Source organism: Myotis daubentonii, chromosome 8, assembly GCF_963259705.1.
Source record: "Myotis daubentonii chromosome 8, mMyoDau2.1, whole genome shotgun sequence".
NCBI lineage: Eukaryota > Metazoa > Chordata > Mammalia > Chiroptera > Vespertilionidae > Myotis > Myotis daubentonii.
The window spans coordinates 31,269,036-31,282,022 of record NC_081847.1 but is presented as its reverse complement, the minus strand read 5'-3'; the positions used below and the strand labels follow the sequence as shown (position 1 = coordinate 31,282,022).

The 12,987-nt window shown below is 48.7% G+C and overlaps 1 protein-coding gene across 6 annotated transcripts; it reads left to right on the top strand.

Moving 5' to 3' along the window:
• The first annotated feature begins 256 nt into the window (after positions 1–256).
• Positions 257–12,665, top strand: ITPA (inosine triphosphatase). Of its 6 annotated transcripts, XM_059705685.1 has the most exons (9): positions 257–407; positions 1,796–1,853; positions 1,944–2,008; positions 2,620–2,693; positions 3,958–3,989; positions 4,625–4,740; positions 5,572–5,644; positions 10,950–11,026; positions 12,215–12,356. In XM_059705685.1, the coding sequence occupies exons 1-8, from the start codon at positions 342–344 to the stop codon at positions 11,009–11,011; spliced, it is 546 nt and encodes a 181-aa protein (XP_059561668.1). In that variant the 5' UTR covers positions 257–341; the 3' UTR covers positions 11,012–11,026; positions 12,215–12,356. The 6 variants fall into 6 exon arrangements, with proteins under 6 accessions (XP_059561668.1, XP_059561667.1, XP_059561669.1 ...); XM_059705684.1 differs by lacking the exon at positions 5,572–5,644 and having other exon boundaries at positions 4,625–4,822; XM_059705686.1 differs by lacking the exons at positions 10,950–11,026; positions 12,215–12,356 and adding an exon at positions 5,798–5,832.
• Positions 12,666–12,987: the final 322 nt, after the last annotated feature.

Sequence of the window (12,987 nt, the reverse complement as noted above, 5' to 3'; positions counted from 1 at the left end):
GATCTCGGAGCACTCAACCTGCACTCGGGAAGTCCGCTGCCCGGGGGAGCAGGGTGGCGGCGCCAGGGTCCTCCTCCTAGCGCGCGGCGCCCGAGGCTGCTCATCCGGAATAACCGCCCTCTTCTTCCCGGGCTCTGGGCGAGGGCTCCGGCGCCCAGGGCGGCCTTCCCTCTGCAAGCCGGCTGCTGTCGCCGCTGTCCGATGCGCGCCGTGGGATCGATCCCGAGGCTGCCTTGCCCGGGATCGCTAGGCTGGCCGCCCATTTCCGCCACAGACCGGAAGTGCCTGCAACCCGCGGTGGAGGGGCTTCCGGTGGGGCCGCGAGGTAGCTGAGGCTCACCATGGCGGCCTCCTTGGCCGGGAAGGAGCTCGTGTTTGTCACGGGGAACGCCAAGAAGCTGGAGGAGGTGCCGGGAGGGTGTGGGGGGCCGGCCAGGAGGCGGCGGGGCGGGCAGCGTGTGGCCAGGTCGGCTGGGGACGGGGCGGAGAACTGGCTTCCGGGAGGAGGAAGCACGCGGGAGAGTCGCGCCGGGGGAGTGGAGCGCCGGACCCGCAGGGATGGGTCGGACCGCGCGGAGTGGGGCGGCCGGGGCCGCAGGGCTGGTGAGCTCAGAGGAGTGGCGGGGTCCTCGGCACCTGTCCCGAGGTCACTTACTGAGCTAGACTTCAGAGCGGGCTCCCGACACCCTTCTGAGCTGATCCAGGCCGCGCTGCTGGTTCGAGGGCGACAGGGCGCGGGACAGACATCCCACCTGGGCCCTCCGAGCCCTACCGCGGTCCCGAAATGTGGTCCTCAGGGTCGGTCCTCGCTGAGGAGTGCGGTTGGTTAGAGTGTCATCCTGATAGCCAAGGTGGGGCACATAAAGAGTCAACCAGTGAATGCATAAATAAGTAGAACAAATTTCTCCCGCTCTCTCTAAAAATCAATCAATTTTTTTAAAATTAAAATTTAAAAATGTGATTGTACTGGTAAATGATATTTTGAGATATCTCTTATAATTGTATGGGAGGGAATATGGCGACATCTGTGATTTTTTTTTTGAAAAAAATCAATGATCGCTGTCTCCTGCACGCCCCCTACCAGGGATCAAACCTGCAACCCCGGCAACCTTTGCGGGGGGGTGGGGGGTGGGGGGGGAGGTCAACCAACTGAGCCACACCTGCCAGGGTGACATTTGTGATTTAAAGGTCACAGGTTCCCTGGCCGGTGTGGTTCAGTGGTTGGAGCGTCGACCTACACACTGAAGGATCCTGGGTTCTATTCCTGGTCAAGGGCACGTACCTGGGTTTCAGGTTTGATTCCTGCCTCAGATCAGGACTCAGGTAGGAGGCAACCAATGTGTTTGTCTCACAGTGATATTTCTCCTTCTCCCCCTCCCCCTCTCCCTATCTTCCTTCCATTCTCTCTACAAATCAGTGGAGGTGGGGGAGGGACTGCTAATGCTATTTTGGTTTTCTATATTCACAATTAAAAGAGATGCTAAATTTCAGCTAGGGGTTATTAAAAATAAGGTATTTTTTAACCAATGTCACCCCAATACATTCAATAAAAAATAAGTTAATTTAAAAAAAATAGGGTTTCTGGGAGCATGGAGAAGGGAAGTGGGTGTTCTGGATGGGCAGTTAGCATGGGAGACCTGAAGTAGAGGAGATTGTGGAGATGAGGGAGCTGACCTGCTGGAGTGGACCCTGAAGGCTGGGGTGAGGCTCATGGACCTGATTAGTAAGTTTTAGGGTACTGACAGGAGACTTACCTGATTAGAATGGTGATAAATGTTCTTTCATGTTGCAACAGGTCATTCAGATTCTAGGAGACAAGTTTCCATGTACTTTGGTGGCAAAGAAAATTGACCGTATGTCTCTGTTTTGTTTTATTTTTTAAAGATAGTTTGATTTCTCCTGTCAGCTGGTGACCTGACTCTGTATGTCTTTTTCCTCATAAGTGCCGGAGTACCAGGGAGAGCCTGACGAGATTTCCATACAGAAGTGTCAGGAGGCAGCTCGCCAGGTGCTTGCTCCACATGTGTGCTCTGCTCACTTCTTTGTCCTGGTGGCTCTGGGGCCTGTGCCTGCTGGGGATGAGTGGAGAACAATAGCGTGGGCACAATTGGATATGACTCAAGGACCTGCCCAGGCCTAGCTGTTCTGGGGTTGGTTCATGTTGGCCCTGGAATACTGCCTTTCTCACCCTTGACTGTGTAGTATCTCCCCAGACCACCACTTACACACATAATTCTCTCTCTCTAATTCTCAATTACATACATTCCAGCCCCAAATTCTCTCCACATCTATCCATCCCTGCCCTCACCTCTGTGGACTGAGAAAGAGCACTTTCTGAAGGGTCAGGCTGTCTGACTATGAATCCCACCTTTTCTCTTACCGTGCCTGGAGTGGGCTTTACGGCCTGCCAGGGCTTTTGGTGTCCCTATCTCTCAAACGAATATAAGAGATTAGCCAAGGGCTAATCCCGGTAGCAGGTGGACGGACCTCTATATGCTGTTGCTGCAGATTCCAACCAGCTGTGGGCCTGGCTCCAGGTTGGATGGCCTGGGAATTCAGGGCTGCAGCAGGGACTGTTGCTGGTAGCAGGTCTCAGGGCTATATTTCCTTGTGCTGCAGGTGCAGGGACCTGTACTGGTGGAGGATACCTGTCTGTGCTTCAATGCCCTTGGGGGCCTCCCTGGCCCCTACATGTGAGTGCTCCCCTTTACAGAACCCTGCCCCCAAAACCATCTGAACTTGGAAATGATTGGTTACCTGATATCGCAGATCATTCACTATCTTGGCATCAACACCAGTATTTCAGATTGTCCTGAGGAAGGATTAGGGATGGGGAAAGGCATGCCTTTCTTTTGTAAAGTGTGAGACTGTGATTGTGTAAGTGGGGATGGGCAAGGGGAACCCACCTGTTGAAGAGGTACATTCCTGGATAGATCAATTTCAGGAAAAAGAAAATAAGAAAGTCAAGATCTGAAAATGGCCCTGGCTGGTTTGGCTCAATGGATAGAGTGTCGGCCTGCAGACAGAAGGGTTCCGGGTTCAATTCTGGTCAGGGGCACATGCTCGGGTTGCGGGCTTGGTCCCCAGTGTGGGTGCAGGAGGCAGGCGATCAATGATTCTCTTTCATCATTGATGTTTCTGTCTGTCTCTCCCTCTCCCTTCCTCTCTGAAGATCAATAAAAATATATTTAAAAAAAAAAAAAGGCTGAAAATGGGTTTCCTATCCAGTGCTCTGGACCCCCTTAGAAGGTCTTGTATCTCTAGGGTACAAATACCCCAATTTGAATGCCCCTCTCAGTGGTTAGGGGGCAAATGCACACCAGTGCTGCTGCTGGGTCTTGGATATGTATATATTTAACATTTAGATTGCCAGTATGTTTGCCAAGGCAGTAGCACCTGTATACACTTATAGTATGCATTGCCCCATATTTTGCAATGTGGGGAGTATGAAGTGTTATCACATGCAGTTTTAATTTACACTTGCCTAATTATCACTCAGCTGGAGGCCTTCATTGAATTATTGATTCTTCTATGCATTGCCTGTTTGCCTCCATTTCCTTTTTCCTATTGGATGATTTGTCTTCATTTTGAGTTGAGACATTTTGTTTGTTTGTTTTAAATTATTTTTAAAATTGCTTCTTAGAGAGGAAGCGAGAGGGAGAGCGAAACATCAATGTGAGAGTGAAACATGGACTGGCTGCCTCCAGCATGCCCCCTACTGGGGATTGAGCCCTCAACCTGGCTGTGTGCCCTGCCTGGGAGTTGAACCTGCAACCTTTAGGTGCACTGGACGATGCCCAACCAACTGAGCCACACTGCCCAGGGTGAGACATTCTTTATCATGTGAATCGCTTGGATGTCCCAGGGCTCTAATCCCTGGGGGACTGACTGCAACTCAGAAGAAGGCGGTGGGAAGACCCATCTCCTGTGTCTGACTCACCTTTGTTTGTCTTGCAGAAAGTGGTTTCTGGAGAAATTAAAGCCTGAAGGTATTATTCCTGTTATTTCTTCCTTTAGATCTGTTGGGAATTGAGAATCCCGAGGTGGCCTAGGGGAGGGCCCCACTTGTAATCAGGAATCTCAGGTTGCAGCCCCACCATGGAGCCCTTCTGTTCACCTCAGTTTCCCCATCTATAACCTGCAGCTCATACTTTCCCTGCACGCCTGACTCTAGGGAGCGCTGAGATAAGGAAGGAGTGGATGGGAATGGAGTGGTGGGAGCTGTGAATTTGAGGAACAAAGGCACAGCAGTTGAATTTGGGTGAGAGGACTGGCCCTACTGACTGCTTGCCAGTCCTTGCCTCAGCCAGGGCCTGACCTGGGGGTTCGGGTCCCCTCCAGGACCCCAGTAGTGCCTACTCTGTCACCTACAGTTGCAGGCTAAAATGTTCCCTCTTTAGGTGCTGCTAAAAACACAATGAGCATTTAAGCATATATAATAGTAGAACAGAAAATGAACTCCATCTCCCCATGACTCAACTTGCAGGTTTATCACCACAAAGCCAATCTGATGACATGTATAAACCCCCAGTTTGGCATATGTCCCCCAGTCTGGGGCCTCAGGGTGGGGAGTGGGGGCTAGCTGGCACCGACTGCGCTAAGCCCTCACTGCACCTGTCCGCAGGTCTCCACCAGCTCCTGGCCGGGTTCGAGGACAAGTCTGCCTATGCTCTCTGTACATTCGCATTCAGCACTGGCAACACGAGTGAGCCTGTGCGCCTCTTCAGGGGCCGGACCTCGGTGCGTATCCAGGCTGGTTCCTCAACATGCCACCAGAGGGCGCTGAGACTCCAGCTCTTGGCCCAGTGTCTTCTGCTGGAGGGTAGTGGGAAGGCATCCAAGCCAGAGTTAGTTCCCAGGACTTTGCCCAGATCTGCCCCTGGGCACCATCAGAAAAAATGCTATCAGTTCCGAAATCTATGTGACCCCTGAGGCTGCTGTTTGAGGGGAACGCATAATGGCTCACAACTCTTGAGGCCCGTGCACCTAGAGCAGTGATGGTGAACCTTTTGAGCTCGGTGTGTCAGCATTTTGAAAAACCCTAACTTAACTCTGGTGCCGTGTCACATATAGAAATTTTTTGATATTTGCAACCATAGTAAAACAAAGACTTATATTTTTGATATTTATTTTATATATTTAAATGCCATTTAACAAAGAAAAATCAACCAAAAAAATGAGTTCAGAGGTGACACGCATATCATAGGTTCTCCATCACTGACCTGGAGCTCTGCACTGTATGCCTTCCTGAGAAGCAAATGTGGAAACTGAAGAAGACAACTCCCAGAGCTACATCTACATCCCAGACTTCTCCAAGTTCCAATCTCCTTATCCAACTACTTGAGTATCACACCAGCTTTCTAACTTTTCATGTTTATATAGAATCTTCCCCCAACTTATTCCTTCCCCAGCTGTCCTTCAGCACCTCATGCCTACCTGTGAGGTTCAGCAGCTTCTCACAGGGCCCACACCACCCTCTAGCTGGCTGCACGCACCCCCCCCCCCCCCCCCGCCCCCAGTATATTCCCACATTGTGCGGATTCACTCCTCTGCTTTCTCTCTTCTGCTCAGGATAAAATCCAAGAGTCCCACTGTAGCCCACAAAGCGCTATCCCAGAGACCCCACCAGGGGTTGACCACAGAGGTGTGTTGCCTTACCTGGTTATGTGTGTGTGTGTGGTAAAAAACACATAACATAAAAATTACCATCTTCACCGTTTTAAGTGTACAGTAGTGTTAACTATATGCACACTTGTGCAACAGATCTCTAGCAACTGTCCCTTTCCCCCCTCCCTAGCCCCTGGCATCAGTTTCTAAGAGTCCAACTTCAGACACCTTAAGTAAGTGAATGCTGTAGTATTTATGTTTTTGTGACTGGCTTATTTATGATAATGTCTTCAAGGATCAGACATATTGTACCGAACAATACGCCATTGTATGTAATGCCACATTTTCTTTATCCATTTATCAGTTGATGGGCATTTATTACTTCCACATTTTGGCTACTGTGAATAATGCTGCTATGAACACGGGAATGTTCTCTCAAAATTCAGAACTTTGAACAACCACAGGCCCTGCTGACAAGGCCAGGTCGCTGCTGTCCCCACCATTCCCTGTTGTCGCCCCAGCTTTGGCTGCTTCATGCACTTCGTTGCTGCCCAGCCCCCACTTTACGCAAGGTGGCCCTGTTTCTTCATGTTCTTACCTGAGCTCTCTGAACGTAATCACATTGTCCTTTCAGCAATGCATATGCCAAGCCCTTCCCCATCTCAGGGCCTTGGCATCAGCCTGGAATGTTCTCCGACTGGAATGTTCTTTTTTAAAATTAATTTCAGAGAGGGGAAGAGGGAGAGAGAGAAACATTAATGTGACAGAAACATCTACTGGTTGCCTCCTGTACTCACCCCGACCAGAGATCGAACCCTTGGGTATGTGCTCTGACCAGAAGTTGAACCCTCGACCTTTCAGTCTGTGGGACAACAATCAACTGAGCCACACCGCCAGGGCCGCCTGGAATGTTCTTGCTCTATCCCTGAGGCCTTCCCAAGTCATTCTATCCTGTTCTTAAGTCCAGCTCCCTGTTTGTTCCCTTTAAGCCACTTGGCATTTGGTAATTTGTTTACTAGTTTGATGCCCGTTTTGCTTAAGATCCATTCTGTGAGGGCAAGGCAAGGCCTGCTGTAACTCCAGTGCTGACAACACTGCCTGCCTTCCTGCAGATGTTCATAAAGTATGTTACTTGGGTATGGTTCAGAGTAGTAACTGCCTCAGTCTCCCTGCTAGCAGGAGCAGAACTCACCTTTGGTCTAAATAACTTGGCATTTATGTGGCTAATCCCTATCCTCTACTACCTCTCTTATATTTTTTTAAATTACTTTTTTTCTTTTATTGCTTCCATGGCCACATGACATTTTGTGACACTGGGCTATAATTTGTTCTCTTTGTAACATTTTTCTGTTGGAATTTGCTTATTACAGCCAGTATTGAGCTCATTTTTAATTTTTTTCTTTTTATCTATTTTTAAATCTTTATTTTTGAGAGTATTACAGATGTCCCTCTTTTTTCCCCCCATTGCCTCCCTCTACCCGGTTCCCACCCCATCTCTTCATCACCCTATTGTCTGTGTCCATCGGTAATGCTTACTAGTACATGCATATAAGACCTTTGTTTAATCTCTTCCCACCCTTCCCCCTCTTCCCTCTGAGACTGTTAGTCTTTCCATGCCTTTGGTTCTATTTTATTCATCAGTTTGTTTTGTTCATTATATTTCTTGTTCATTTATTAAATTTGGTTGTTGATATGTATTTATTGCCATTTTATTCAGATTTTTTATCTTTTCTTCTTCCTCTTCTTAAAGAATACCCTTCAACATTTTATGTAGTACTAGTTTTGTGGTGATGAACTCCTTTAGCTTTTTCTTGTCTGTGAAGCTCTGTATCTGACCTTCAATTCTAAATGATAGCTTTGCTGGGTAGAGTAATCTTGTTGTAGGTCCTTACTATTCATCACTTTATGAATATTTCTTGCCATGCCCTTCTGGCCGCAAAGTTTCTGTTAACAAATCAGCTGACAGTATTATGAGTGCTGACTTGTAGGTACCTAACTGCTCATCTCTTACTGCTTTTAAGATTCTTTGTCTTTAACCTTTGGCATTTTAATTATGATGTGTCTTGGTGTGGGCCTCTTTGGATTCCTCTTGTTTGGGACTCTGTGCTTCCTGGACTTGTAAGTCTATTTCTTTCACAGGTTAGGGAAGTTTTCAGTCATTTTTTCAAATAGTTTTTCAATTTATTGCTTGCTCTTTCTTCTCCTTCTGGCACCCCCATAATGCAGATGTTGGTACACTTAAAGTTTTCCTAGAGGCTCCTTACACTATCTTCATATTTTTGGAATCTTTTTTCTCTTGCTCTTCTGATTGGATGTTTTTTGCTTCCTCATTTCAAATCATTGATTCGATTCTCGGAACCCTCTAGTCTACTGTTGAATCTATAAATTATTCTTTATTTCAGTTAGTGTATGTTTAATTTCTGACTTTTTTTTTTTTTATGCTCACCTGAGGATATTTTTCCATTGATTTTGAGAGAGAGTGGAAGAGAGAGGGGAAGACAGAGAGAAACATTGATGTGAGAGAAACACATTGATAGGCTGCCTCCTGCACATGCCCTGACCAGGGCCCGGGTTGGGGAGGAGCCTGCAACTGAGGTACATGCCCTTGACCAGAATCAAACCTGCAGCCCTTTGGTCCGCAGGCCGACACTCTATCCACTGAGCCAAACTAGCTAGGGCCTGACTGGTCTTTTATGTCTTTGATATTTTCACTAAAATCCCCGAAAATCTCACTAAGTCCCTTGAAGATCTCGTTAAGTCATTTGAAGCTCTCATTAAGATCTTTGAGTAATCTTATAACCATTGCTTTGAACTCTATATCCAGTAGCTTGTTTGCTTTCATTTGTGACATGTTTCTTTGTCTCTGTGTTTTGACTGCTTCCCTGTTTCTATGTATTAGGTAGAGCTGTTATGTCTCCTGGAATTGGTAGAGTGGCCTTGTGTAATAGGTGTCCTGTAGGGCCCAGTGACTCAGCCTCCCCAGTCACCTGAGCTGGGCACTTTAGGTGCGCCCCTGTGTGGGCTGTGTGCACAGTCTTGTTGTAGTTGAGCCTTGATAGGCATCATGAGAAGGAATTGGCGTCACTGGGAGGAATTGGCCTCCAGGCCAATTGGCTGTGAGGACCAGCTGCGTCTATAATGGAAGAGTTGCTATGCAGGAGACACCCCTATGGAATAGGACTTGCTTCAATGGGGCTTTGGTGCTCACTGAGTCTGCCCCATGAGTGTGTCGCTTGTGGATGTGTAGAGTTGTAATCTGGTGTGGTCTGAAGCTGTCCACTGGGTCACTAGCTCTGAGGCCTCCTGGAGTTGCAAAGTCAGCCACTGTCTGGGGCCACCTGGCAAGAGCTACAAAGAAATCTGCAGATGGCTGCTATTTGTATTGGGCTAGGACAGGGGTGGGCAAACTTTTTGACTTGAGGGCCACAATGGGTTCTTAAACTGGACCGGAGGGCCGGAACAAAAGCATGGATGGAGTGTTTGTGTGAACTAATATAAATTCAAAGTAAACATCATTACATAAAAGGGTACGGTCTTTTTTTTCAATAGTTTTATTCATTTCAAGTGGGCCGTAGTTTGCCCACGGCTGGGCTAGGAAGTGCCCAGGCGAGGACAAGCTATGAGGCCAGGCAGGCTGGTGCTAGTGCTGGGTCTTGGACCTTTTATTGATAGGTTTTGGGCACGCTGACTCCAGTGCTGCTTGTTTAAGAGAGTTTTAGCAGCAATGTCTGAAACCTGAGCCAGTACAGGCCATTTCATATGGGAAAGCAGCTGCAAACAGCTTGGGTGAGGCTGAAAATTGGATAGGGCGGCAGTCTCAGATTCACCAGGGGGAATGAACAGTGTGGACCATGCTGATGGAAACTCAGATATGGCTGCCAGGCAGCTTTGCGATGGGAGAGGTCTCAGCACAGGAACAATGACCCCTGTAAACACTCCTGTTGGGGAAAACTCACCCTCGAGTTCTTGTCCCTATGCCCAACAGTCCAGTTCCTCCCTGTATGTCCCTGGACTCCCCCAAAGCTGCCATCCAGCACTGAAGCTCAGGACCATATAAGTTCTTGTGCAGGCCCTTTAAGAGGAACACCTGGGACTCCAACAGCCTCTGTGTCACTTAGCTACAATCCCCGCTAGTTTTGTGTTTTTTAAAATATATTTTTATTGATAGCAGAGAGGAAGGAAGGGGGAGAGAGAGAAATAGAAACATCCATGATGAGAGAGAATCATTGATTGCTGCCTCCTGCACGCCTCCTACTGGGGACCGAGCTCAGACCCGGCATGTGCCCTTCACCTGAATCGAACCCAGGACCCTTCAGTCCACAGACCAATGCTCTATTCACTGAGCCAAACCGGCTAGGGCCCCGCTAGTTTTTATCGCCTAAAGTTATGGGGACTTCTCTTCCTAGCCCTGGAACCCTGGGCTGGAGGTCTGGTGTGGGGCTGGGACCCCTTGCCTCTCACAGGAGGCCTTGGAGATATCCCTCCTGATTAAAGAAACTCCACATGTGGGTATTGGACCAGCTGGTTCAATGCCTCTGGCCTCGTACCAGTCTCAATGCACTTTCATCTCTAGTTGTAGGACTTCCATTCAGCCAGCTTTCAGGTGGTTCTGTGTTTTAGTTGTAATTTTGATGTGGTTGTGGGAGGTGGGAAGTACTAGTGTTTACTTAGGTTGCCATCTTGGTTCTTCCCATTTTTCAATTTTTTAATATATTTTTATTGATTTCAGAGTGGGAGAGAGAGAAACATCAATGATGAGAGAGAATCGTTGATTGCAAGCACCCTACTGGGGATTGAGCCCACAACCAGGCATGTGCCTAGATTGGGAATCAAACCATGACCTGGTTCATAGTTTGACGCTCAACCACTGAGCAACACTGGCGAGGCTATTGATCTCATTTTTATGTTGAACATTGTGCTAAGTAATTTCTATCATGTTATTTCACTTAATTGTTAGAGCCTGTCTTTTGAGAAATGCAGTAATAGCAGGCATAGGGCTCATCTGCAAATTCTAGGGACTTTAATCTCCTATTAGGAAAAAGTGTTTTCTGTCAGGTTTTCACAGTTGACTCTTCAATAGGTCACCATTTGGCAAAGCTGTAGAGAGGGAGGGTGGCTACAGGGATATCAAGTACATGTTTCTCCCCTGTATGTGCGGGGAGAACTGCATTTTACTTATGTGTTTAGCAAACATTTGCAGGCATTGTGGGCCCATTGAAACCATGTGTTTTTAGTAACTAGGGTTTAACCAAATCCCTAACTAAACTCAGACTGGCTACTGCTTTTCTCTAGTGTATCTTCTCCAAACCCAGTGACATGCCTGTCCCCCTTTCCTCCGGCAGGGCCGGATTGTGGTACCTCGAGGCTGCCGGGACTTCGGCTGGGACCCCTGCTTTCAACCTGATGGATACGAGCAAACGTAAGGAGCCCAGTTTCTTCTTGAGGCCAGGCTAGCCATGGTGTGTGTTGGGTCAGTGCCCCACCCAAGTGTGCAGGCACGCGGATATGGACAGAGTCAGGCTCTGAGACTGCCGTTCCAGCTGAAGGCAGCTCTGCTGGGGTGGATGCAAGGAATCTGGGTGGCCCAGTCCACGGTAGGGAAGGCAGCCAGGCGTAGCTGGGAGACCTGGGCTCGGGCTCCAGCTCATAGCAGAGCAGCTGTGTGACTTCAGTGTCTTCCCCTCTCTGACCTTGGCTGTTCCATCCATGTATATATATGACAGTTTTGGGGGTGGTCTTCTGACTCCCCCTATCTAGTTTGGAAAAATGTTAGCACTTTTGCAACCTTTGGTGAGCATCATATTAAACCCCCTTAGTGCTGAGTGTTTTCAGTATTTCATACCAATTTCCTCCTTTATTTACATGGGGCACGTTGGCTAGTATTGGAGTCAGGTTTTCCAGGCTGGAGGGGCCCTTAGGGAGCATGGCCTAGGTCTCAAAGTGGCCAGACAGGGCTGAGGACAACATGAAAGAGCACTGTCCGAGAATGCTCTTTGGTGACAGAAGTGTTGTATACATCTGTGCGGCCCAGTCCAGTAGCAATTAGCCACAAGTGTCTGCGGAGCATTGAAAATGTGGCTAGGGTGCCTGAGGAACCGAAATCGTTTTATTCAGTTGTAATTGGTTCAAATTTAAATGGCCACTCGTGGCTAGTGGCCAATACTGGACAGCACAGATCTGAAGCCCACCACTGGGGTGTGGGATGACCACCTCACAGGAGTCCTGGCATGGAGGACAGGCCAGTGGCCGGCTCACCTGCCCTCCCCCCGCAGGGTGCTAGAGGAGACTGCTGTGTTTACTGTCAGGCCTCACTGCTTCCTGTCAATAGATGACAAAACCGATCAAACACGCAGCTCATCCCCTTGTCCCCAGCTTCCCTTAATGACTTTTGGACACACTGGAGCAAGTTTAATATCCTTCCACAACCATCAATATGAGTTTCTACCTATAGGGGATTTTAAAACGTTTCCATTTTTAAGAACGTAGCTGCTAGGAAAGGGAATCCTTGAGCTTTGGGCTCTGGAATTAACTGGGGGGAGGGGGGTTGGATCTATACCCTCCCTGATCTGGGCTCCCTATTCTCTGAGCTGCTGCTGTCGCCCCTTAGGTTCGCAGAGATGTCCAAAGCTGAGAAGAATGCCATCTCCCATCGCTTCCGGGCCCTGCGGGAGCTGCAGGAATATTTTGGCGGCCTGATTTCTAAGAATGATGAGCATGCTCAACAGGGATCTGGGGAGGGCTAGCCTGAAACCCCTATCAGGCAGGCACCCCCCAAGTATGTCCTTTAGGGTCACCACTTCCTGGGGGTGTTGAGATTGACAGCCCCACCAGACCAGCCTCACCAGTCTGGAGGAGCAGATGGCTCTGTTTGGAGGAGCTTTGGGCAAGGGACACCACTGGTCTCTGCTACAGCCTCCAGGACCCGAAAGGACCTCAGGCATTCCATGGGCCTTGACAGAATTGAGGGTTTGGGGGAGAAATTCTCAGTGTGTTTTAAATGCGGCAAGGAAAAATTCTGGAAGGCACTCCAAAATAAACTGGATGCATCTGCTTTGAAATCTGCCCCAGGCGGGTGTCTGTCTCCTGAATCCCTTTTGGCAGGAGCAGGAAACCTCTTAGGTGGAAGGGGAAGGGGTGTTGGTGGGACAAGGACAGCACTGTGTCCAGGTTGTTCACATGCCCTTGCTAGCTGGGGTGTTACATCGTTCCTTTCATTCTTCAAATCTCAGATCAAGGGCTGACCTTTCCCATGCCAGATCCATGCTGTTCACCCACCCATCGAGTGATGCCAGTGCCCAGCTGGTCGGTCTCCATGGTGTTTGCCGGGTTGGGAGTGGGCCGTGTGGGAAGTCTGGTGCTTTTGCTTTGTGGGGTTATACA

Coding starts and splice junctions, on each gene's coding strand:
- ITPA (XM_059705680.1), top strand. CDS start 342: ATGGCGGCCTCCTTGGCCGGGAAGGAGCTCGTGTTTGTCACGGGGAAC. Junction 2,009..2,619: donor GTCAGGAGGCAGCTCGCCAG/GTGCTTGCTCCA, acceptor CTTGTGCTGCAG/GTGCAGGGACCTGTACTGGT. Junction 3,990..4,624: donor GGAGAAATTAAAGCCTGAAG/GTATTATTCCTG, acceptor ACCTGTCCGCAG/GTCTCCACCAGCTCCTGGCC.